Genomic DNA, 23,082 nt, shown 5'->3' on the forward strand with positions numbered 1-23,082 from the left:
TAATGTGTGTTATATTTAAATCATTGTCATATTAACGAAATTTGTTAAGTTAGTGGGTACGGAATTTGATTGTAGTAAATAAATTATTTTTTTGGCATACCTCATATACCTATGAGTTCATTTTGATATCATACAGAGTTATAATTATAAATCACATAAATTACATGGACTGATTTTGTACTTTTTCCAATTGTGGGTATCTAAAAGAAAACTGATCACCTAAACAGGAAGCTTGCTGTGTAAGGTAAAAGACAAACTAGGTATGGAAAGTAGAGAATTAAAAGAAATATAAGATAGACTATGCTTAAAAGAAAACTAAACTACCAAAAGGAAAGTTGTGCAATACAAGGAATTTGGCTTTGGTGGGAGACTACAAGGATTGCCGGTTGGAATCCCGATCGGACAGGAGTTCAACTAGTAGATTTTGCTAGAGCTTTCGAAAGACTTGATCGCACTTTTGTTTGAACGGGGTGCGATGAGCTTCTCTATCTTGCACGGAGCTTTGCTACGTCAAACATCATCTAAGACACATTAACAAACATATTTTATCTGTCGTGCAGCCAAGATAATGCAATAGTTGTATTGGTTTTAACATTTATTCATCAATTTCAACATCATTTGATGTAATAGTAGCAAAATTGTATGACTAAGCTGCTGCCGGATCCTCTTGATACAAAATTCATGGATGATCAAACACTTTACTATAATAATTAATATTTACAATAATTAATGGTGTATATATTCCTGTTGTTATTTGGTGTGATATCATATCAATATATATTTAGTTGAATTGGGTTTTGTCCTATTACAGAGATTATGATTAAAAGGTGTGAGAGCGGATTTGATTTAAAAATTATATTCTCATTCTCAATGTAATGATGGGCATGAAATTGAAAAGTGAAGTTATTTGTAATATGTTGTTCCTCCTGTTGGGAGTGGTGTTGTAGATAATGGTTTTTTAGTCATCACTTTCACATACACACAAGCACACATTAGTTGAAGAACATAAAGAATTGATCAAGTGGCATATTGTATGGCCAGTTTTCTTCTTCCGTTACTTCTTTTCTTTTTTTTTTATATATATATATATATATATATATATATATATATTTGTTGATTTTTCTTCTTTTAATTATGATGTTGATGTTACTTTTCTGAGATTCCATTGTCAACGACAAAGAGACTAAGACCATAAATCAAAATGCAAAACTGCATTCAGATTGCTTTTGGAATTCTATTTTTTTGATGATAACGATTGCATATATCTGCCAATTAATGGAAAGCTCCCAAAGACTAGGTTTTGATTGGAAATTGTCCATAGGTACTGGCATTGGAATGAAATGGTCCTTTCCATAAAGCAACCAGCTAACCAAAAATTGGAGCGAGATATGATTTACAATAATTTATTGTTGGAATTGCTAGCAATTTGAGCTGCAATTATGAGTCCCCCCTCTTCAGATGAGTAATATTAAAAATTCCTCTTGTTTTACTCAAAAAATGATGTGGTTTTTAAAATTACCATTAGGGTTATAATTAATCACTATTGAATTTTGATCAAATAATAATTTTAAAAGTCATCTCATTACTCTATTCAGATCCTTGCTAGAGATCTCAATCTCATATGGGTTGTCTCTTAATTTTAAGAGACATGTTATTCCTTCATCTCCTATTTTTCTCTTTTTCAAATTTACCATTAAATCTGTAACACCTGCATGTAGGTCATACGATTTAATGGTGGATTTAGAAAAGAAAAAGAAAAAAAGGAATGGAGATGAATTGAAGATGAATAAGAGAAGAAAAAATAGAATTTTTCCTCTAATTTTAAGAAAGTCTCAATTATTGCCAATTAAAATTAAAAAGAAGAAGAAAAGAGAATAGAAAAATGACAGATAAATATCCAAAAAATTGACTATTTTAATCTCATATAAAAAAACAATTTATACCCAAAAAAAATAGAAACATGGTGACAAAAAGAAAAAGAAAAAGAAAAAGAAAAAGAAAAAAAAAATATATATATATATATATATATATATATATATATATATAAGTGAATTTTCTCATTTTTGAGCTTGCTTCAACAATTAACTCTTCTAGCCCAGTTCCTCTGGGCCCAAATAGCGTAACCCAATTAAACAGATCCAACCCAATCAGGATTGCGATTAGCTTTTACTTCAAATTCAAACAGTTCGACCAGAATTCGATCAATTGCTCTCTCGTCGTCGATTTCACGCCAAAAAGCTAGGGTTTTGATCTTTGGATTTTTCCTGCCGAAGATACCCTTCTTCACCAGGGACCATGAACTGCGAAGTTTGCCAACTCAATGAATTGGTAGAGCATTCTCCACACACGCACACAGTCAAAGAAAATCTTTTGATTGAGTTAATCCGTGTATGATTCTATACAAATTTGTCCTATTCTTTTAATAAATGTTTGTTCGTAGGAAGTGGAGCACTTTGAGATACGAGAAGTTCTACGCTGTAAGATACTGTTTCAAATTTTGGCTTTTTTAAAAAATATTTCTTAGCGCTTTGGCTTACTATATTAAGCTTTTGGTTCTTTAATTTTATTAATATGGGAAATTTATAACTAGGGTGTATTATTTTTTTTTGAAAAACTAGGGTTTATTACTAATATATAAATATATTACCATTTATAAAGCTGTGTTATTTGGTAAGCTATATTACTGGTATATGCTATTTGGTAGTCATTTTTCAGATTTTGATGTATTATTCAAGTCCATTAATCTAACTTCAGGTTGAGCAATTCAAGGTATTTTGTTTTGATACGAATTACTTGGACCCTGTCTCTGTGTGAGGGAGGAATCTGTGACCCTTTTTCAGATTTTTTTTATTTTTTATTTATTTTTATTTTTTTTATTGACTGAGGTTGGGTTGTGGCACCATTTATTCGAGTAATGTTATAAGTCTTCCTAGAGTCATTCTAGGGTTCTCCCAAATGTGATGTGACTTTTAAAATTACCGTTGAATTTGAGCCATGATGCATTGAACTTTGATCTATTGGTGATTTTAAAAGCTACATCACATTTAGGATGACCCCAAGAAGACTCTAAGAAGACTTATAGCATTACTGCATTTACTCAACTCCGGTTGGGTGTGAAATTGGTTTTCTACCAGTGTCATCATTTTATCATAGTTGCAGCGGTAATGAAGATTAGAGGATAATGTTGGGAGACGCTTTTGTTTATGGCAGCATTGAAAGGATATTATGGCTAAGCAGATTAGAATAATATGCATTTTGTGCAATATTTATTTCTCTGCATGCTGTACTATGATAACACAATACAAAGGATGAGAGGACGACATGGGGGAAAATTCCATGGAGAATTTAGTTTGTTGTATGTGAGGATTGGTGATCGGTTATCTTCCTAATGCCCATGGCCGTGTTTAGAGTTGAGGTTGTTTCTGGTTGTATAATAGGCATAGCATGCCCAAGTGATTTTAATTTTTTGTGACAAACCATCTAAGTTTTTTTTTTTTTAAAGTTACATACTGTTGTTTATACTATTATTTCTATATTTTTAGCATTGACTACATCTGCACCTCAATTAACTTACTACTGTTTGTTTTAATCTTATCTGAAAACTCAATAATAATGGGTGCAGGCATACTACACACGGTTGTGTTTCATCGAGCTTTAGGTCTAGTGCGGCCCAAAGACATTGATTTGGAACTTTTTGAAATTACATATGTAAGTGATCTGTATTTCTTCTGTTGATTAGTTGTTCATTTCTCATACTTTTTAAGTAGTTAAGGCTCGGTGAAGTAGTCGGGACTTAATTTCCAACATAGTGCATTTCCTTTGCTTATTAGATATGTAACAATGATTTACAACAATTAATTGTTGTGTTGTGTGGCCTTTTACTTTTCTTGACTGAATAACGTTGTGCAGCAAGTTCCCACCAAAATAATGCATTCACATACCTGTATACTTCGAGAAATTGCTTAATGCCAATTGCAAATCATGTTACACTGCACTAGTAGAGACATATACCTACCTGTTTTGACACCTAAACAAGAAACCCAAATAATTTTTTCTTTGTTATTTAACGTTGGCCTAAGATAGCAAAATGACTACCTTTTTTGCTGGACATTAACAAGATTATGTTATGGCATCTTATAAAGCTTTTTTGAGATGTACATTCCTACGTGAAACAGTTTCATTCTAAATTGTACTTTTCCATGGGTGGTTGAAGATATTAAGCCTTTGATTTTGTTTACCTGTCTTGTTGTATAGGTGCAATGTGGCGATGCAGAACTTGAAAAGAAAATAGATGAAAAGATTGACCAATTCATTGGTTGGGTAGAGAAACACCCAAACAAGAAAAGTCAGGTTTGTGGTTAGCCAGTAGTTATCAGTTACCATGTTATAGGATATGTTGATAACTTGTAAATATCCTAAAGACCTTTATAAATTGGTAGAATTCTCTTAAAGGCTGAGACTATCAATCTTTAAAGTTGCATTCGCCACTTGACTAGTATGTTCTTATTTTTGCCTTTTGTCATTGTTGAACATGTTTTATCTATCAGGGACATGGACACACTGATTTGTGTGCATAATGCATATCAATTTTTTTTAGTTTGAATCCACTACTCAATTCTTAAAAAAAGGATTGGAGTTTCTGTTTCAGAAGATACCATTATCACATATATTCATTTTCCATTTTCCTTATATTTTGAATCTTGCCTTTTGGAGTTTATTCTAGCATATTGCAGCTTTTTATTTTTTTTTTACGAGCTCATAGATTTTACAATTAATAGTGGTTCATACAGGACTTTTGCATCATACCTTTTATTTGTTGTCAGCACTTCTTTTGCATCATTCTCTGTTAAGATGTAGTTTGCACATTTTTCTTTTCGATCTCACCTATTTACTGCTGCATTAACGACGCAGATATGCTTATCGTTCTATGAAGTGAAAAACAGACAGCCTTCTTGGTTCATCGCTAATAAAGTTGAACGCCTATATTGGGAACAATGGTATATCAATTTGAATGTAGCCCAACATACCAAAGCACATTCTAGCAAGTCCCATCATTCCAAAGTTGTAGTTGATCCCAGAGGTGCAATTCTTATTGTAAATTGAAATAAACATTTTCAAGTGCTTCACTCTTCCAAGATAAACTGATATCTTCTTTCCTCATTCTATTGAGTGCAGAGAGTGCACCAGAGGAGAGAAGTGCTCGCAGGGCAGCACTTGAAGCATCTCTCCGTGAGGTATTGTTTCAAATAATAAAATTTGTGAATGAGAAAAAGGATCATGTTCCTCCCATCCCAACTCTTGAAGGTGTTGTCTGTTTTCCCTTTGAAATCACTATCCCAAGGTGGGTTGTCTTTCCATATCATTTTATTTTAGTGGTGTCAATTTAGCTAGTTAGTTGTTTAATATGTTTATCTGCAAGTGCTATTATTTCTCATCTTCTATTTTGGAATATTTTCAAGTTTGTTGGTTCTTTTATTTTTTTACACTATGTCATAGAGTGGCTATTTATTGGACGAGTTTTATGCTATTATGAAGGCAACGTTGTGTCTTTTGGGCATGTTCATGAATTTTAGGTAATGAATTAAAATTTTCAAATACCATTCTTCTATTGCTTGATGATATTTCAGCAAAATAGATAATATGAAGCTTACAACATGTTTCTAAGGCAGGGAAAAATACTTATGTATTGAAGTTCAACTGTGAGCTAATAAACTGGAATCTGCAGTAGTAAGAATATTGAAATGCAGGAAAGGCGTGGTGCATTTCAATATTGTGTGGTTCACTCTCTGCCTGATCTATTTATGAAAACCATCCATGCATCAGTACCATTAGGTTTGATCTTGGCAAGCTATTCTTTAATGATAATGAATTCAAGCTTAGAACTGTGTGTTAATCCTTTTTTACTGTTCTTGCGACTGAACAAGCGGTTTTTGTGTGGAACAAGTGTATTTAGAAGTGTGTTCCTTGGGGTCAGATTAGATTTATTGATTGCCCTTCATGCCTTAATATGGTCCTGTTTCATATAATCAGTTCTGTTAGAAAATTTAGCTGAAGCTCATGCGTGGAGTGCTGATTTTATGTTCTACCTCCATTGGCCAGTTCTTCGGATTCTTTTGGAATGGACATTTTCAAGAGGATGCTCCAAACTGGGCATCCAACCATGCTGAGCTGATCATCAAATTTCAGGAGCTATACCACTTATTGCCATCGTAAAATGGATTCTTATGTACATGGTGTTTACAAACCTGTATATATGAGGTGGGTGCAGAGAGCTGCTGAGGTCGATTCTCTGGAATGTATGTGGATCCTAGTTTAAGATTAAGTTTATTTTTGTAAATTTTCTCCCTTTGAAAATAAATCCCCCACCCTCCATCCCCGGGTCACATTTTCGATCTCTCTCATGTTTATATCTTTTTATTATATACTGAATCGATACCAGTTTGATCGACCGGACCACATTCCACAGAGGTCATGATGTTGTTTCACATATTATAGGTAAATTCTAGGAGGTGCCCCTGACCTATTTGTCTGTATCATGCGTGGGATGTAAATTTTCATCCCCAAGCAGGGATAACATCCTAAATTAAATTCCCAGTTGGGTGTCATCTCCAAGCAATGCATCAATTTGCAATGCGGGTTTCCGATCTTTAAGCCTCTTTCAATCGTCCTCGCTCGTTGGGATCTCTGTAAAATCCCGACGGAAGTAACAAAAATGACCAAAATACCTTTTTATTAAATAAAAAATGTCTAAAAAGGAAAGAAAAAAAAAAAAAAAATCATGTGGGTCGTTTTTTTTTAAAGCCAACAGCATAGTTGTATTTGCATAAATTTTATAGCAAAGTAAGGGTAATTGAAAGAAGATGAAAGATAACATTGTCAAATTTTTAAAGCTTATGAGGATATTGAAAATTGGTCGGTAGTTCTTCCTTTGTTTTTTTTTTGAAGGGTAAATAAAGTTTCTTTCTTTTTTTTTTTTAAAGGAAGTGATATGTTAATGGTGACAAGAATAAACATATGACAATATTGTATAGGTCTTATATAACTTTTAATACATGTAACCAAAAATTTGGTTAAAAAATATTTCCTGGCTTGTTTTTAAAAAGTATATTAGAGCATTTCCATTAAGCTCTTTAAATTTCTTTAAATTTAACTTTGAAAATGTTTTTTTATTTTTTTATTTAACTAGCCACTTTTTAAAATTACCAAATATCAAACTCTCTAAATATTTATAGACTTAACTAAATATTTTTTTTTATTAATAAATGTAATTACTATGGAACTCACTTACTTTGATTTCATGTGAAAGATTTACCAAGATACCACATCAATAACCAAAATAATATTAAAAAAAATAAATAAATTTTGCTTTTGGTGTCTTTATATTTGGCGAAGAGTTAAAGCAAGTATTAAATTTAACGTTGAACTAATAATTTGATCAATCTCGTTAAAAGAGCCAAAAAAAAAAGAGCGTGTCAAGAGTCTTTTTGATACTCAACACTAGTTACCTTTCGTCCCCAAGAGGTAGCTTAATCGGCTAGAATTACTCATAATAAAACGGAGGTTATTAGTTAAAATCCCCCTCCCCTCCGATGAGAACATGATAAAAAAAAAAAAAAAAAAAAAACATTCGTTACCTTTCTCCCGGGAGATATAAAACGCCTTATCGCCACATGGAGAGATAAAAAGACGAAAGAGTCCTCCATTGCGCACCGTTTCGGCAACAACCACTGCTCTTCACTGAAAACATCCAAAGCTCATCTTCCTCTCCCGCTCCGATCCTACCATTTCTGAGGTAACACAACCAATCCCATCTTTCATATTCCCACTCTACCAAACAGCATTACACATCCATATCTACATGCCCCAATACGCATAACTGTGCACCCGTTTCGATGGCTACGATCTGCTAATTAGGGTTTTGGTTGCAGGTCAAGACCAGAGAAGTGAGAGAAAAAGGCAATAGCGATCTATGGGAGGTGGAGCAGATCACGGACATGGGGAGGCGGCCCACGGGGACTTCCGGGCCAAGGTGTGGAGCATGACGGGCGGCCCAAACTGCAGGCCCAAGCACTGGCGTCGCAACACCGCCATCGCCATGGTGGGCGTCTTCCTCATCTGCATCCCCATCGCGATGAAGTCCGCCGAACTCGAGGTTCGCTCTTCTCTGATCTCTTCTTTTTTCTTCCTTCCTTCTTGTTTTTCTGTGCGTTTCCTAGTCAATGTTTTAGTTTCTGTGTGGCTGCTGAGAAATGTAGGAGATTCAGGAAAATTGAAATTATGGATCTTTGGTTAGTCACCATTTCGGAGGTGATTTTCAATGTCTTGCGCGTGAAATACTGGTCAAAGAGCTGAAATTTTGGTTGTTGTCATGCAAACGAATGGATTCGGGACGGCAATTACAAAGCTGTTTCTAAGAACTGTGGATTTAGATAACAACTGTTTTGTGGGTTTATGAAGTTTCTTGAGTAGTTGCCTTTTGTATACATCCTGTATACTAAGGTGTCTCCTTTTTAGTAACGGCAAAATTTTATTATAATTGGTTTTGGAGGCTGAGATAAACAATTCTTCACCAGGATTGCGTGATTAGCTTGCTAGAATAGGGCACTTGAGTTGCAGATTAGCTTTCCTAGCCAGATTCCAACGTTTTGTTGGTCGAATAGCCTTCTTGTGTAGAAAAAGGTCGAATAGCCTTCTTGTGTAGAAAAAGGGCTGAAGGAACCAGTCCATGACTTAGCATTGGTGGAATGCTACCTCCAATTCCCTGTATGTTTGATAGAGCCATAGAATTCCCCCCCACTGATCGGAGTACGCCGATTACCCCCCTAACTGTACAAGATAGTTACCACCTATCATACAAAACACGACACCTTATTGATCGTATCAACTAGGCTAATTCCATGTACTTTATTGATCTGGCTAAAGTGCAAACTTCTTCCTTGCAGTGGTGGTCGGTTATGCTATTCTAAACTGCCACTTCATAGAAAATGTACCTTTTAGTTGAGCGAATGCATGGGACTATGCATTCCCTCTCTACAACAGATTAGTAGGCATGCCAAATTCTCATTAAACACACAGACACCCCCACCCACTCACCCACAGACACACCTGTTTTGTTGGTAAGTAATCACACACATGCCACATTAACTGCTTGTCTGTCATATCCTCTTATTCGTAATTTAGACACTTCTCTTCAAAAAGTTTGGTCCATTCATAGTTTTATATATTTTGTTACCATTTTCTATTAGTTGGCCTCATCCATATTGTGGCATTATAGTGCTCCGACAATTTAGTTTTAGATCTGTGTAAACTAATTTGTATGATGTCTCATATCAATTGATGAATGCCGCTTGGAAATTTCTAATCTTGAGGATAAGATGTGGTTCCATCTCATATATTGGATTAGGTATTTTGTGCCTGAGCTGGGCTGTGCTTGTGGTAGATGGTGGCATGGGTTTTTTTTACAAAGGCATAATTTGCATTCGACTAAGGTGTAAGCATCTTTCTTATGGGAGCTGAGAGTTTGTCAGTGGTATATTCTTACTTGAGGTTCGGTTAGGTTTGTTGTTAGTTACAATCACCTTGTTAATGCAAAATGTTCATGTGCACTGCATTAGAAGTGCCGCAACGTGAGAAAATGACTAAAGATTCCACTTCCATTTTTTTTCTATTCAACTAAACTCAAATAAGTCTTAATTGCTACCATCAATTACCTTGATTTGGAGAGAGTTGTTTTTGTTTTTTTTTTTTTGGACAGTTGCCATCAGGGCTGAAGGGAGGGGGACACCAAAAGGGCCATGGAGCCCCCAAGAATCTGGACCTGTATATGCTGCATTCCAGCATTCCTCTTATTCACTAAGATGAACCTTCAATGTAATCCAATGTTTGCAAGAAGGTTTTAAGTAGTAGTTAATGTGTACATGAGTTATTTGAACAAAACTAGCGAGGTGTTTCTCTTGCGTACTTCCTATGTACCCGGATTGCGCCTTTCTCTTTTAATGATTTCAATTACTTAAAAAAGTTATTTGAATAGAACTACATTCTTGTAAGTGATGATTAAGATGTGCAATGTACCATTCTTCAATGTTGTGCGTTCAAAGTCCGTTGACGTCTCTGTTTTGAAAATCAAATTGCTGATAATTTAAGGCATGACAGTCTACTAATCCTTTTGGCCTACGCATAATGGGAGTAATCAATAATCAAACTGCAGATCAACCTCAGGTCCAACCCATCAACTGGTGAACTTTCAATTATAAGCCCGGAACCTGCCCCGTCTTAAAGATTCATTTTCACAACCAGAGGCCTTTAGATAGCTTATCACCAACCCATGACCCAGCTCTCATGCTGTTGCTGACATTCCAATCATCAAAATTGTAAGGGAGCAATGTTCCCAATCAGGCTACTTCAATTCTGCCCCTCTTATAATCTAGACACACAAGATAAGAATTCATAACATTATATCTCATGACTAGATATTTTGTATATGCTAATTGATTTAAATTGTAATTTTGCATGGAAAGTGTTACAAGAAGTATGCTGTTCTGTAAGGACTCGAAAGTTTAGTAGTAAGTCAATCGTACATAATACAATTTTTTTTTTTTTAGATTTTATTTTAGTGGTATACATCCATCCTCTTGTAGATAAAAAAAATCCTAAATTTGACCCTAGTGGCCTTTCTGGCACGTAAAACATTTATTGCCTTTTAGGTAATTGGGTTTCGGGTTACTTTTATTTGGTGGTTGGCCGTGTGCATACACTTTTATATGTCATTCTATGTTTCTTGTATTTAGGTATTTTTTGGCATTTGTGATTCATCAAAAAAAGATCTGTTTGGCATTTGTGATGTGGAAGCTTCCACATTTGCGTCTAATATATCATCAGAAGTATCATTCTTCTCATTCTTTTTGTGACTTGGGACTACAATAATGGTTACTTGCCGGTTACCCTGTACATTCTTTTCATACATCATCAGAATTATCATTTTTTTAAAAAAAAAAAAATTAAATTGGCATCTGCACTTAGAACTCCTAAACAACATGTTTTCTGATGTGAGTTAGATGTCTTTTTCCTTGAATTACTTCGAAACAACACTATATTCTTCGATTACTTGATTTTGTATAAATTGATAGAGGACTAGTTCGACTATTTGAAACGTCTTATTTTCCCCACTGTACATATGTTCTTTTATCCTCTTATTATGGCCAAGATGAGTATAGCTAAGAGGACTTCATTTTCTGCAGCAACGGCCACATCATCCTGTTCGCCCAATTCCTTCACAGCTCTGGTGCAAGAATTTTGGAACTAAAGACTACTAAATCTGTCCTGGACTGTCATGTGAAGAAGTGTTAATGGAGGTTGGGTATCTAATTTCTTGCTGTTTGCTAGCATTCCTTGTATCTGTTGATTGCAGAGAATATGGGCAGTCTTCTAAGACTTGCTTTGGTAATGCTTTATAAGATAAGGATCTAGGCCACAGTGTGGGTTACCATCTTGTTATTTTATATATGACAAAAATAAGACGACTGTTTTGCTTGTTTTCATTATGAAGACTTATAAGATGGCCTACAAGTTCTGATGTTGAAAATCTTTTGATTCTTGTTTCAATCTTGTTGATGTTTTGGCTCAAAATTTTGAAGTTGAAAGGATGAGGATAGCGGTAGCTGGAAACGATAATAATTTGATGAGGACTGAATTGGTTAAAACTTGTTTGCCCTCCCATTGCCCATAGAAAGTGTGAAGATTAAATCCAAGGTATGTATCACAGTTGTATTTTTTGATGGCCTCACTATTTTATCGATCACCTAAATAAGTTCTCTGCCCCATTCCCAATTAAAAAGAGGGGGAAAGAGAAAAAGGTTCAAGTCCATCCGATTCTATAAACTGCACCCACCTTGCATTCTAGCTACATTGCTTCCCCATATGTGAAGTATTGTGCATCAGTGCATAAATATTTTATGATGCTCTCACACTATCTCTTTCTTTATGCTTTATCAAGAATAATTAAATGGTATAGAGAAAGAATAGATAACCGGATGAAAAATGTATTTGAAAAGCTATTAGAGAATCCATTATGGATGTTTGGCCGAAAATAATTACCTCGGTTTGCGCCTAAAGATTTTGTTCCTGACAGTAGCTGGGGTAAGAGTCGTAAGACTCCCTCCATTGCACTCTAATAGAATCATATTCCACTTTATTAGGTTAGCATTAGCATTAGCATTTTGCAATGGACCGCCGCAGGCCAATTTAGACACGGCCATCAAGTTCTCCTGAAGTTTCCCTTTTGCTCTTATTCTCCTTGTTTATTATTTTTCTATTCTGATTTTGATTCTTATTTCTTGGCTGAGCACAACCATCTGGGGCAGCCAAATCCCATGTTCCTAAAAATGTCCAGGTATTTTTGTAGCCACCAAATCTCAAATGGGCGAGGCATATTCTATACTCTTTTGACTTAATTGGAATAATATCAACTCAAATAATTCAATATTTTAGCTAAAAGAATGGCAGCAAATGGGAAAAAGAATGGTTTGACCTCACAGGAAACCAAATAAAAGTTCCTTGGCGTAGTCGTCTTAATCCATACTTTATTTTTTATAATAATTGGTTAGAAAAAGGAATAATTAAGTTCACACGGTAAACCTTTTGCCAGTGGGGTTTACAATTCACACGGTTATGACGAGATCATTCTCACTTTGTTTTTAATGGCCCTCTCTCCTTTTCCCAACTTTTGATCTTAATTAACACTGGTTAATTATGTCATCTAATTTGCCACATGCATTAATTTCGTCAACTTTTAGCCAACAAACATATAACATGAGCGATGAGCCATCAATCGTTACGCTAACTTCGGAGAAATTTTTGGTATAGAGATATTTTATAGACCGTGATTAGTGTGTTTCACCATAAAGTTTTTGTTAAAATATTTATTTTTATTTTTATTTTTTATTCGTTCAAATTGTTGAGATAAATAATAATTTATCATGTTATTAAAGTAAACGTCTTAAGTATCATCTTGTGGGCTTCTCAAGAAGAGGAAGCTAGAATGGAGGCAACGATCTTTGAAATGGTAGATGAGATTTTTCAGGGACTTGAGTGATGTCAGGGTATTAAAAGGGTTATAGTGTTACTAATCAGGGAGTTACTTTTTAAGATGAAGTGCGTGACGGCATAAAACCAAAGGATATCGCCAATCTAGTTGCCAGAGCTTCCCTATAATTTTTATTTTTTAAAGACAAAAATATTTGCAACCAACTCAAAACACATAAAAACTCAAATTGTTTTCTCCCTTCCACCAAATTTTTATTTTGGTGGAAGTTTGATAAACTCGCAAGTAGTCAAATACGACCTTTTGGCATTCTAGCAAAAGGCCGAAAAGAGATCCACGTGCCAAATTTTTATTAGTGCAAGCATCAACCTTTCTCAATGGTCCCTTAACTACACAAAAACCTTGACCCCCATCTAATAGAAACCAGTCCACGTGCTACCTACAACTCGTAATTTTCACTATAACCCAAAGGTAAAAAAATAAAAATGAAATATATATAATATATATAACATAGTTGCCCGTTTCTTCTCCGGGCAGTCCTACACCAATCCATCCACCATCCACAATCGAACTTTCGTACATTCCATCCTTGCCCGGAAATCTCGGGCAGCTACTGTGCACTCATTACTTTCCATATTCAACAGCTTCAACTGCCGGTTTCTTCGTAGACAACAAGGGGGGGTAGACGCAAAAACTCGGTACAGAATTTTTATTTTTGTATAAAAAAAAAGGTAAGAGAAAAAGATCGTATCCTTATAAATACAGCAAGGCCTCAGTTTGTCAACACTAACATTAGTTACTTTCTTGACCTAGCGTAAATTTTCTCGGGAAAATTTGCCGAGAAAGACCGGGAAACCAGGAGCGTAGGTGGGCTAGAGCCCGTGCTCCTGAATTTCGTTGAGTTTTTAAGTTGCAGATTTTGGTTGATTTTTCAAGGGTGTAGAATGTGGAAGCTTGCGCGATTCGCCGCGGCAAATCTGAGCCGATCGAGGCGGTTCTCGACAGCGATTCCTGGCCCGTGTATTGTTCACAAGCGTGGTGCTGATATTCTCCACGATCCCTGGTTTAACAAGGTCAAAGCTTTCTGCTTTTTAAATTTATTTGTTAATCAAAGTGTTTTTTTTTTTTTTTTTGGCTTAGTGCGCGGTTTTGTGATTAATTCCAGTATGATTGTGGGGAAATTTGTTTACTTGAAGTTTTGTGCTTTTATGGTGTTTTCTATTGCCTTTGAAAGTGAAAGTTATGTTTGTTTTAGCTTTTCGAAGCGAGAGAAGTACTTTCAAACTGCTATTTAAGCCGTACTTTTGAAAAAGTTGATATACTCGGGAATTATGTGGATTTTCTTTTTGGTGTGTGTTTTTAGCAACTTGAGAAGTGGTGGTGATACTCTCGTTGAAGGATGAATCTCAATAAATTACAGATTCGGTTTATTTTGGTTGTATAGCTAAATAGTGAAGGGTCAGCAATGCCAGTGAAGATCATAGAAGATGCAGAACTTGTAGTTGATTTTTTTTTTTCTTCTATTTAATGAGTTTCAGTAGATATTTTTATTTATTTATTTATTTTTGTTATAGATTTTGAGCGTAGATTCTAGAAGATGTGGAAAGTTTATTAGAATTTTCTTTATGGTATTGAAAGGATAATAGCAGTTGATGTGAAAATTTGCTGATAAATAGTGGCATTAGTTAATAAAGAGAAATAGAGACCCCAATTTTAATAATAATAATAATAAAAAAAAAAATCCACGTCTTTAACAATCACTAGGGTTGCTCTGACTGGAGGACTAAATTAGAAGGCTTCATAAGTTTGACTCTTGGGTTTGATGATTGAGACTAGCTTATGATAAATTTAATGCTTCAAGGGTCAGCATTAGAGCTGCTTGAGTGATAATGTTTATTGAGAAGGAAAAGGTGCTATAGGAATTTACATGGTTTGTTTCCTTGGTGTCTGTACTCAGAAGTTTTTGATCATTGTTAGCATATTTTTTCTATAATTTTTTTCACTAACTTGTGCAAATGGAGTAAATTCCCGTCCCCTGCCCTTGGGGCCAGTTACTTATAAAAAAAAGAAGAGTAAACTATGCAAATATTTTAAAGTATATTGTTAGCACTGTTATTATTTCATGCATCTCGAAATTAAACAATAAAGTTCATTGTATGTTAATAAAATGTATTTGAATAATGAGGAGTGCACTTGATGGAATTATGTGAACTTACTCCATAATTTTTCAAGAGCAGGATACTGGATTCCCTTTGACTGAAAGGGATCGTCTAGGGCTTCGTGGCCTTCTCCCACCTCGCGTGATATCATTTGAGCAGCAATATGCTCGTTTCAGTAAGTTTGAGTTCTATCTGTTCACTTAACTGCAACTGTAAACAATTCTATAAGGACTTGTTTTTGTGGGCCTTTTGATAGCTTTCTGTTCTTTAACCTGTTAGTGGAGTCATATCGGTCATTAGAGAAAAACACTCGGGGCCAACCAGATAGCATTGTTTCCCTAGCAAAATGGCGGATCTTAAATAGACTGCATGACAGGAACGAGACATTATATTACCGAGTAAGTACGTTTACAGGTTTCCAGTGTCTAGAATTTATAGCATTTATTAATTCTACTACAATTTAATATGCTTTATTGCTTTTATCTTCAGGTCCTTATTGATAACATCAAAAATTTCGCTCCGATAATATACACTCCTACAGTAGGATTAGTATGTCAGAATTATTCAGGGTTATTTAGACGCCCACGTGGAATGTATTTCAGTGCTAAGGATAAAGGAGAGATGATGTCCATGATCTATAATTGGCCAGCTGAACAGGTATTATGTGAATCTTGCTAGATAACGCAACCTAGTCATTCTCTCCCTTACTGAAATTTATAATCATCTTGTTTGTACTATTATCCTAGATTGAATAATCTTCTTGATGGTTAATGGTAGACTTATAACCTAAATCTGTGCATTGATGTTTCAAGACTCAAATATTGTGTTTCTAAAAACTAGTCGTAGTTTCTCTTGGTACAATGGCTCAGGTGCTATATCTAACAGTGTGGCTATCCTGATCAATGGTTATTTGAATTCCATTTGATCCTGGAAACACCACATACATTTCTTTCAAAACACAACATTCATTTTGTGCTTATCTGAAAAAAAAAAATTCATTGTTGTATCTCTTGCTAAAAATATTTGTACTAGTGTTTTCTTTTTCTGGACTAAATACTTAAATAAAAATTAAACAGTGCGGATATATATTTTTTGTTCATGACTTGGAAGCATCATTATTCTCAAAGTATTTAGAATGATTGCTTACAAAATTTTGCAGGTTATGGTTAGTGGTTTTTTTTTTTTTTTTTTTTTTTTTAAGTAAAAACTATATTCACAAAAGACCAGGAAAAGGAAAATGGGGTAAAAAAACCTTCAAATTCGATAATGAAATTCAGAGCATCAATAAATTCAAATAATGAACCCAAAAATCCACAAGAAGGATTAATTAAAATAATCAGTTAAGGGCTTGAGGAAAACCTTTTTGATCTCAGCTTATGGTTAGGTTTCTCATTGTGCTTGTCATATTCATATTTCCTTCTATGTTGCAGGTGGACATGATAGTCCTGACAGATGGCAGTCGAATCCTTGGCTTAGGTGACCTTGGAGTTCAGGGGATCGGAATCCCTATTGGAAAACTTGATATGTATGTTGCTGCTGCTGGTATCAACCCACAGAGAGTATGCTCTCTGTCTCTGTCTCTATCTCTCTCTATCTCTTTGTGTGTGTGGCGCTTGTGCACATATGCAAGTAGGCATGTGTCTATGCATGTTTGTGGGAATTCCCTTATATTCATGTGCACGTTTGGGTGCACACCCTTTATGCCTTTTATATTCATGCATGCACTGACATTAATCGCATGGCTGGGACAAGGAATATTATCATCCTTGATGGAATAAGCTTGCATTTTTTTACTTGATGCATGTGGATGTTTATGTATGCTTGCTTGTTAGTTATCTTCGAGGACATTTTTTTTTGGAGCTATCTCTAAGGATATTCATGTTTAGTTTATCCATCATACTTATTATGAATGAGCTGACAATCTATTCGCAATAGTCTAATGATCTGAAGTATAATCAGTTTGGGAGATCGCCTTTTATTTCTCTTCGATCTTTTTTTTTTTTTTTTTTTTTTTTTTTTGTACATGTTTACTAGATGTAAGGTTGGTAATTCTTCTATCACTTATATCATTCAACCTATGTTCATCTCTGACAGATACTCCCGGTTATGCTTGACGTCGGTACTAATAACCAAAAGTTACTTGAAGATCCTCTTTGTGAGTAACAAATATATAGATGAGCTTTTTTTTTTCTCCTTGCCTTATTAACTTTTATGACTTGACTACTGAGAGCAGTTGAATATGATTAGTTATTCTTAGATCATTTCTTGCTATGCTATCAATCGATTTATTCTCGACATCTTTTCATCTTCGCACTATGTAAATGCTTGTGAACCAATTCATTCTAGTAAATATCATGTGGACATCATTTCACATGATCTTAGTTTGACAGATTTAGGACTTAGACAACCTAGGTTGGAAGAAGAAGAGTATCTTTCAATTGTTGATGAATTCATGGAAGCTGTTTTCACACGTTGGCCCAAGGCTATTGTACAGGTTTTATTTCTTTTAGAAATAACTTTTAATAAATGTATACTTTCTACCAGTTTTTGACTTGATGGTTGGCCCAATTTGAACAGTTTGAAGATTTTCAAATGAAGTGGGCTTTTGAAACACTGCAACGATATCGTAAAAGGTTTTGCATGTTCAATGATGACATACAGGTGAGTACTTGTTGTGGTGTCCTGTTATTTAAATGGGCTTAAAGGAGTATGTAATGTAATGCAGAGTGCCATGGTAATATTATGGGTGCCTCTTCTGTTAAAACATTAGTGCTGACTTCATGTCCTATAGGGAACTGCTGGTGTTGCACTTGCAGGACTGTTGGGAGCCGTGAGAGCCCAAGGTCGACCATTGGCTGACTTTGTGAACCAAAAGATTGTTATGGTGGGAGCTGGGAGGTACTTGCAAAACTAACTTTAATGAGCTTTATGTTTGGCTTACAATTAATTTTGTGCTATTGGCATGTGCTTGTTCTTACAGCTTCTCTTGCCTCATAATTCTTTTTTTTTTTGACAAATAGCCTCTCTTTTTTCCCCTCTCCTGGCTTTCAGTGCAGGGCTTGGTGTTATTAATATGGCTATACAAGCTGTTTCAAGAATGTCAGGAAACAGTGAAACAAGGACAAAAAATCAGTTTTTCCTACTAGATAAGGATGTATAGTTCTACACTTTTCACTATGATCCAGGCATCTTGCTTCTAACATTACATAGCCATAACTATGTTGTTTAAAATATGCTAGGTGGTGCATGTTCTAAATTATTTGAAATACATATTTGTGTAAAACTAACAGTAACCTTATAGTCTTATTGATTATCAATTTTATTTATGGATTTTCTTTCTTCTTGAAATAATCATAAATCAATATGCCCCAAAAAAAAAAAAGAAGGGAAATAAAACCAAAGTGGCTATGAATGATGGTCACCTAGATATGTCATGAGATCATCTATTGGAGATTTCTTGTGTGTTTGAAAAAGAAAATGTCTGAATGCAGGGCCTCATCACAAAAGAGAGGAAGGGACTTGATCCGTCGGCATCACCATTTGCTAAAGACCCAAGAGATATTGAGGGACTCAGGGAGGGAGCTAGTCTAGTTGAAGTGGTATATCTTACATACTAGGCCTATATATGTAATAGTACTGATTATGTATGAGATTATGTTGAAAGATATTGATACAAGAGAGTTGAACCCCACTTTGCTTAGTATATGCATGTTTTCTTCAAAAGTCACACATTCTCTTTCAAAACTATAACAACTGTAATTTCTAAGAGCTTTATATTTTTATTTTTGAAGATTAAAAAGGTCAGGCCCCATGTGCTTCTTGGTTTGTCTGGAGTTGGTGGTATCTTCAACGAGGAGGTATAAACCTTTTTTTTTTTTTTTTATTTCATTTCACCATTTCCTTTCATATCTGACAACTTAACGACTAAATTGAAATAATGAAGGTGTTCAGTTAGAAATGCGTGTTGTTCTTATGACTTGCGTTTTGTACCATTCAACATATTCTTAGTAAAACAATACAAGATGGTGTGTGGAGTGCTTGTATCCAACATTTATTCTTGGTCGTTTAACTATGTATTATGAGGATATGAGTACCAGGTGGTTCATTTCTCAATTACAGGAATGATTTATGTTTCTATTAATTTTTCTTCACTAGTAGTCTCTTTTAAATTACCAGTAATCCGAAAAGTTTAAATTTATACGAAAGAATGAATTTATTATTTAATTAATCTTATAATACTTTCCCTAACGTGTGAACTCAAATTCTCCCTGAATAAGTTGATTTAATGCATAAAATATTTAATTTAAATGTGAAGTATAATATCGAGTTAAGGTTTGAACTTAAAACCTCCGTTTTGATACCTTATTTAATATCCAGTTATCTCAAAAACCAAAGCTGATAGGAAATAATTAATTAAAAAATGGAAAGAAAAAAAAAGGAAAAAGAAAAGAAAAAGGGGAAAAGATTCTGTTAATCCCAGAATATTGTACTTATGCATTGTGCTTTGGTAATTCAATCTTTTTGTTATTACTCCAACAATTTGGTTCATTTGATTCCATGAAATTGACATTTGTAACATTCACGGCTTTCATTTGTGTGTTCTCTGGAAAATGTTGTGTTCATTTTTGATTTAGGTGATTGCTTTGGTGTTACTGTGATTGGGTTTCTTATTGGTACTGGTTGAAATTTAAATTAGGTGCTTAAGGCAATGCGAGAATCTGATTCAAGTAAACCCGCCATATTTGCTATGTCAAATCCCACCATGAATGGTTTGTTTTTACAACTTTCATCAGGCTTTCACATTTTCTTTATGGCAACTGAGTTTCACTTATATGTTCTCTTTGCCTATTCGATGACAGCTGAATGCACTGCTGCTGATGCTTTTAAGCATGCTGGAGAAAATATAGTCTTTGCAAGTGGAAGCCCTTTTGAAAATGTTGATCTTGGTATCTCCCATTCTTATTGCTCTTTATCTTGTTTTGAGGTGTTTTGGCACCATATAGGTGAAGCATTGGCTTCCAGCTATTAAATATTGGAGCCATTGCAACTAAACTATGGCGTATAATTCTGGTCTTTTTGTTGATTTGTGTGATTGTTATGACCTTCCAAAATTTCACAAACTTGTCCACAGGGAATGGAAAAGTTGGCCATGTAAATCAAGCGAATAACATGTACCTGTTTCCCGGGTTAGGGTTCTTTCCTTGGTCATTTTTTTCTTACTAACTATGCTTATATCTTCACTTGATATAAAACAGTTGGCTGTAATTCAGGATTGGTTTGGGTACACTTCTCTCAGGTGCTCACTTTATTACAGATGGAATGTTGCAAGCAGCCGCTGAGTGGTATGAACTTTGAGTAGAGTTCTTGGTATTTTAATATTTGTTTGTGTCTGTGTTCTTCAGTCTTCACCACGGTGATCTATGCATTTGTTGGTACTTCTATAGAAAGTCTTTTAGGTGTTAGTTAGGCAATCCTTACAAGTTGTGTGTATTATTATCTTCTACGAGCATAATTAGAATTGCGTTGAGAAATAGAGTTTTTAACGTCAAAAAAAGATTTTTAGAAAAAAAGCTTCATTTTTAAGCTTTTTTTCAAAAGTGCGTTTAGGCCATTTTTAGATTGAAAAAGTCAAAGAAGTACCGTTGAAATTCTTTACCAAACAGGTAAGTTATTTTTAGCACAACTTTTTAGTTAATAAAAATACTTTTTAAGCTCTCTAACTCAATTCCAAATAGGCTCTAATTGTATTATATTTTGCGGCGTTGTTCACAATGAGGTTGCATGTACCCAAAATGGTCAAAGAGATTGTAGAATGAATAAATGAATAAATTAACAAATTGTATTTATCTATTTTTGTAGTTTTTTGTTGGTCCCAAAGAAAATATTTTCAGAGCTTTAAGAAGGCCTCTTGTAGTAAATGCCAATATTATGAGTTTTGTTAGCTATATGAAATTAGTGTAGTAAACTATATGGATATATCTCTTATCAATCATGGAGTTCGATGTATGAGATATATATTTTTCGTACTTGCAGTGTTTGGCTTTATGTCTGTTCTATCCTTGTTATACTTTCCACCACCTTAGTTTTGGAATGGCATGTGGTAACAATTTTGTGCGTGTCTAGGGTAGTTTGTAATGGTTTTGCATTCCTACGGAAAGAAAAACAAAACAAAAAAAAAAACAAAAAGGATTCTTGTGTTTCCTACTCTGGTATGAAGCTTTGTTAGGTTGCCATAAATTGCTAACATGGCGGTATATGTACAGCCTCGCTTCTTACATGACTGATGAAGATACTCAGAATGGCATCTTGTATCCATCTATCAATAGGTATTATCCTCGGCTCTTTCTGATGTCAAATGTGTGTTTCATTTGCCCTCTCTTCTGTATTTTCTCCTGATATGCTTCTAACAACTGAAAGGAGAGTCAATGCTCGTGTTTTTAAATGGATTTATTGAGTTAGTATGTTAGGATTATTTTTAACCGCATTCATCTAGTTTTTTGGTGTATGCACATCCATAACAGCCAGAGTCTGAGCACCAATATCATTATCAAGATTAGTTATAGAAAAACTCAACCCCCACCTTAAATGGAGACAATGGGATACAGTTCTTTTAGTGATTTGATATTATCTAATAACATTTAGTTATAAATATGTTTTCTGATGTTTTGCCATTGATGGCAAACATATGTAAGTCATGAATTGATGGTATGGTCTTGTCTATTGCTTTTTGCATCATGCAGCATTCGAGATATTACGGCAGAGGTTGGAGCCGCTGTTCTACGAGCAGCAGTCGCAGAAGAGCTGGCGGAAGGTCACGGTGACATGGGGCCTAGAGAGCTCAAAAATATGTCCAAAGTATGAGTGTTTTCAACTTACCATTTTACTGGAAACTACACTATTTTTTATAATGAATGATAAGCACGTTCAACTTTAAAAAGGAACTTCAGTATAAAATTACCTTAATAATCTTCAAATCTAACCTGACCACTGCATATAGAATTAATTCAACAGTAAAATATAAATATAAGGCAAATGCCCTATATGTGAATAGCTTTTATGCAAATTCTGATATTCTTAAAATATATTTATTTGTTTTGGTACAGGAGGAGACGGTGGAATATATCACGCGCAATATGTGGTATCCTATTTACAGTCCTCTTGTTCATGAGAAATAAGGCTCCCGTCTTTATGTGATTCTTAGAGGCTGTTTCATGTGGCTTACATCTCAAAGATCTGCAGTTAAACATCATATTTTTGGGGTTTTCCTGAATTCATAATTTAGAAGCTTAGAGACGAAGGGCGAAGGATGTAGACTGGAATGAAGCCCGCCTATAATCGATTCTGATAAAACCCCATTATCTTGATTTGTGCATTGTTGAAGTGACAAACTTAAATGTGCATAATTTTTTTGTTCTGTTATTACAAAATACTACTATTTCTGCCTTGTCAAGTTCATGGGTGAAATTTTCTTGGGTTTTTATTTATTTTATTATTATTATTATTTTTTTTTTTTGGGGGGTGGGTGGGGTTGACATGTAGCATGGTCAAGTGGGTTTGAGTTGGTCCAAGGATTTTAAATCCTTTTTGGCCAATCAAGCTAACCGTGTTTGGCAACTCATTTAAGCGGCTTGATATAATAATTAGTGTTGACAACTTTTGATATGATTTGTGAATTCGACATGAATTTAATATGAAATTAGTTAGTTAAGGTTGAAGAATTTTATCCGTTTAATTAAATTGATTGATTTATGGTCAATTTATATAGTCTTGTATTTAACCTTAATATGATTTGAACTTGACAATATTTAAGGCGTATAATTTTTGATGATTTGCAAACTTAATATAAAATTAAACAGATTATGATTAATTTATATAGTTTTTACA

General features: G+C 34.5%; 2 protein-coding genes and 1 non-coding gene across 4 annotated transcripts; all 3 read left to right on the plus strand.

Annotated features, from left to right (window-relative positions):
- Nucleotides 1-2,132: 2,132 nt before the first annotated feature.
- On the plus strand, nucleotides 2,133-6,395 carry LOC132188835 (autophagy-related protein 101). 2 transcript variants are annotated; one of them, XM_059603401.1, is made up of 7 exons: nucleotides 2,133-2,328; nucleotides 2,441-2,477; nucleotides 3,623-3,708; nucleotides 4,255-4,350; nucleotides 4,912-5,080; nucleotides 5,176-5,234; nucleotides 6,100-6,395. In XM_059603401.1, the coding sequence occupies exons 1-7, from the start codon at nucleotides 2,296-2,298 to the stop codon at nucleotides 6,211-6,213; spliced, it is 594 nt and encodes a 197-aa protein (XP_059459384.1). In that variant the 5' UTR covers nucleotides 2,133-2,295; the 3' UTR covers nucleotides 6,214-6,395. The 2 variants fall into 2 exon arrangements, with proteins under 2 accessions (XP_059459384.1, XP_059459383.1); XM_059603400.1 differs by having other exon boundaries at nucleotides 2,140-2,328; nucleotides 5,176-5,341.
- A 7,396-nt stretch (nucleotides 6,396-13,791) lies between these two features.
- LOC132186269 (NAD-dependent malic enzyme 59 kDa isoform, mitochondrial) lies at nucleotides 13,792-22,676 on the plus strand. The gene is made up of 19 exons (XM_059600157.1): nucleotides 13,792-14,112; nucleotides 15,277-15,373; nucleotides 15,478-15,596; nucleotides 15,688-15,855; nucleotides 16,629-16,757; nucleotides 17,293-17,353; nucleotides 17,589-17,692; nucleotides 17,776-17,859; nucleotides 17,990-18,096; nucleotides 18,250-18,352; nucleotides 18,690-18,797; nucleotides 18,990-19,055; nucleotides 19,895-19,967; nucleotides 20,058-20,144; nucleotides 20,330-20,384; nucleotides 20,469-20,540; nucleotides 21,462-21,524; nucleotides 21,939-22,053; nucleotides 22,302-22,676. The coding sequence occupies exons 1-19, from the start codon at nucleotides 13,984-13,986 to the stop codon at nucleotides 22,371-22,373; spliced, it is 1,812 nt and encodes a 603-aa protein (XP_059456140.1). The 5' UTR covers nucleotides 13,792-13,983; the 3' UTR covers nucleotides 22,374-22,676.
- Nucleotides 16,021-16,146, plus strand: LOC132188900 (small nucleolar RNA snoR80). The gene has a single exon (XR_009440960.1). It is a non-coding gene; the product is annotated as a small nucleolar RNA snoR80 (small nucleolar RNA).
- Nucleotides 22,677-23,082: the final 406 nt, after the last annotated feature.

Source organism: Corylus avellana, chromosome ca7 (genome assembly GCF_901000735.1).
Source record: "Corylus avellana chromosome ca7, CavTom2PMs-1.0".
NCBI classification, from domain to species: Eukaryota; Viridiplantae; Streptophyta; class Magnoliopsida; order Fagales; family Betulaceae; genus Corylus; species Corylus avellana.

Bases quoted from the DNA above. Each gene is read 5' to 3' on its own strand.
- LOC132186269 (XM_059600157.1), top strand. From the start codon at position 13,984: ATGTGGAAGCTTGCGCGATTCGCCGCGGCAAATCTGAGCCGATCGAGG. The intron at 18,798-18,989 runs GTATATCTTACA...TTATTTTTGAAG, and splicing joins GAGCTAGTCTAGTTGAAGTG to ATTAAAAAGGTCAGGCCCCA. The intron at 21,525-21,938 runs GTATTATCCTCG...TGCATCATGCAG, and splicing joins TTGTATCCATCTATCAATAG to CATTCGAGATATTACGGCAG.
- LOC132188835 (XM_059603400.1), top strand. From the start codon at position 2,296: ATGAACTGCGAAGTTTGCCAACTCAATGAATTG. The intron at 4,351-4,911 runs GTTTGTGGTTAG...TTAACGACGCAG, and splicing joins ACCCAAACAAGAAAAGTCAG to ATATGCTTATCGTTCTATGA. The intron at 5,081-5,175 runs GTGCAATTCTTA...TATTGAGTGCAG, and splicing joins AGTTGTAGTTGATCCCAGAG to AGAGTGCACCAGAGGAGAGA.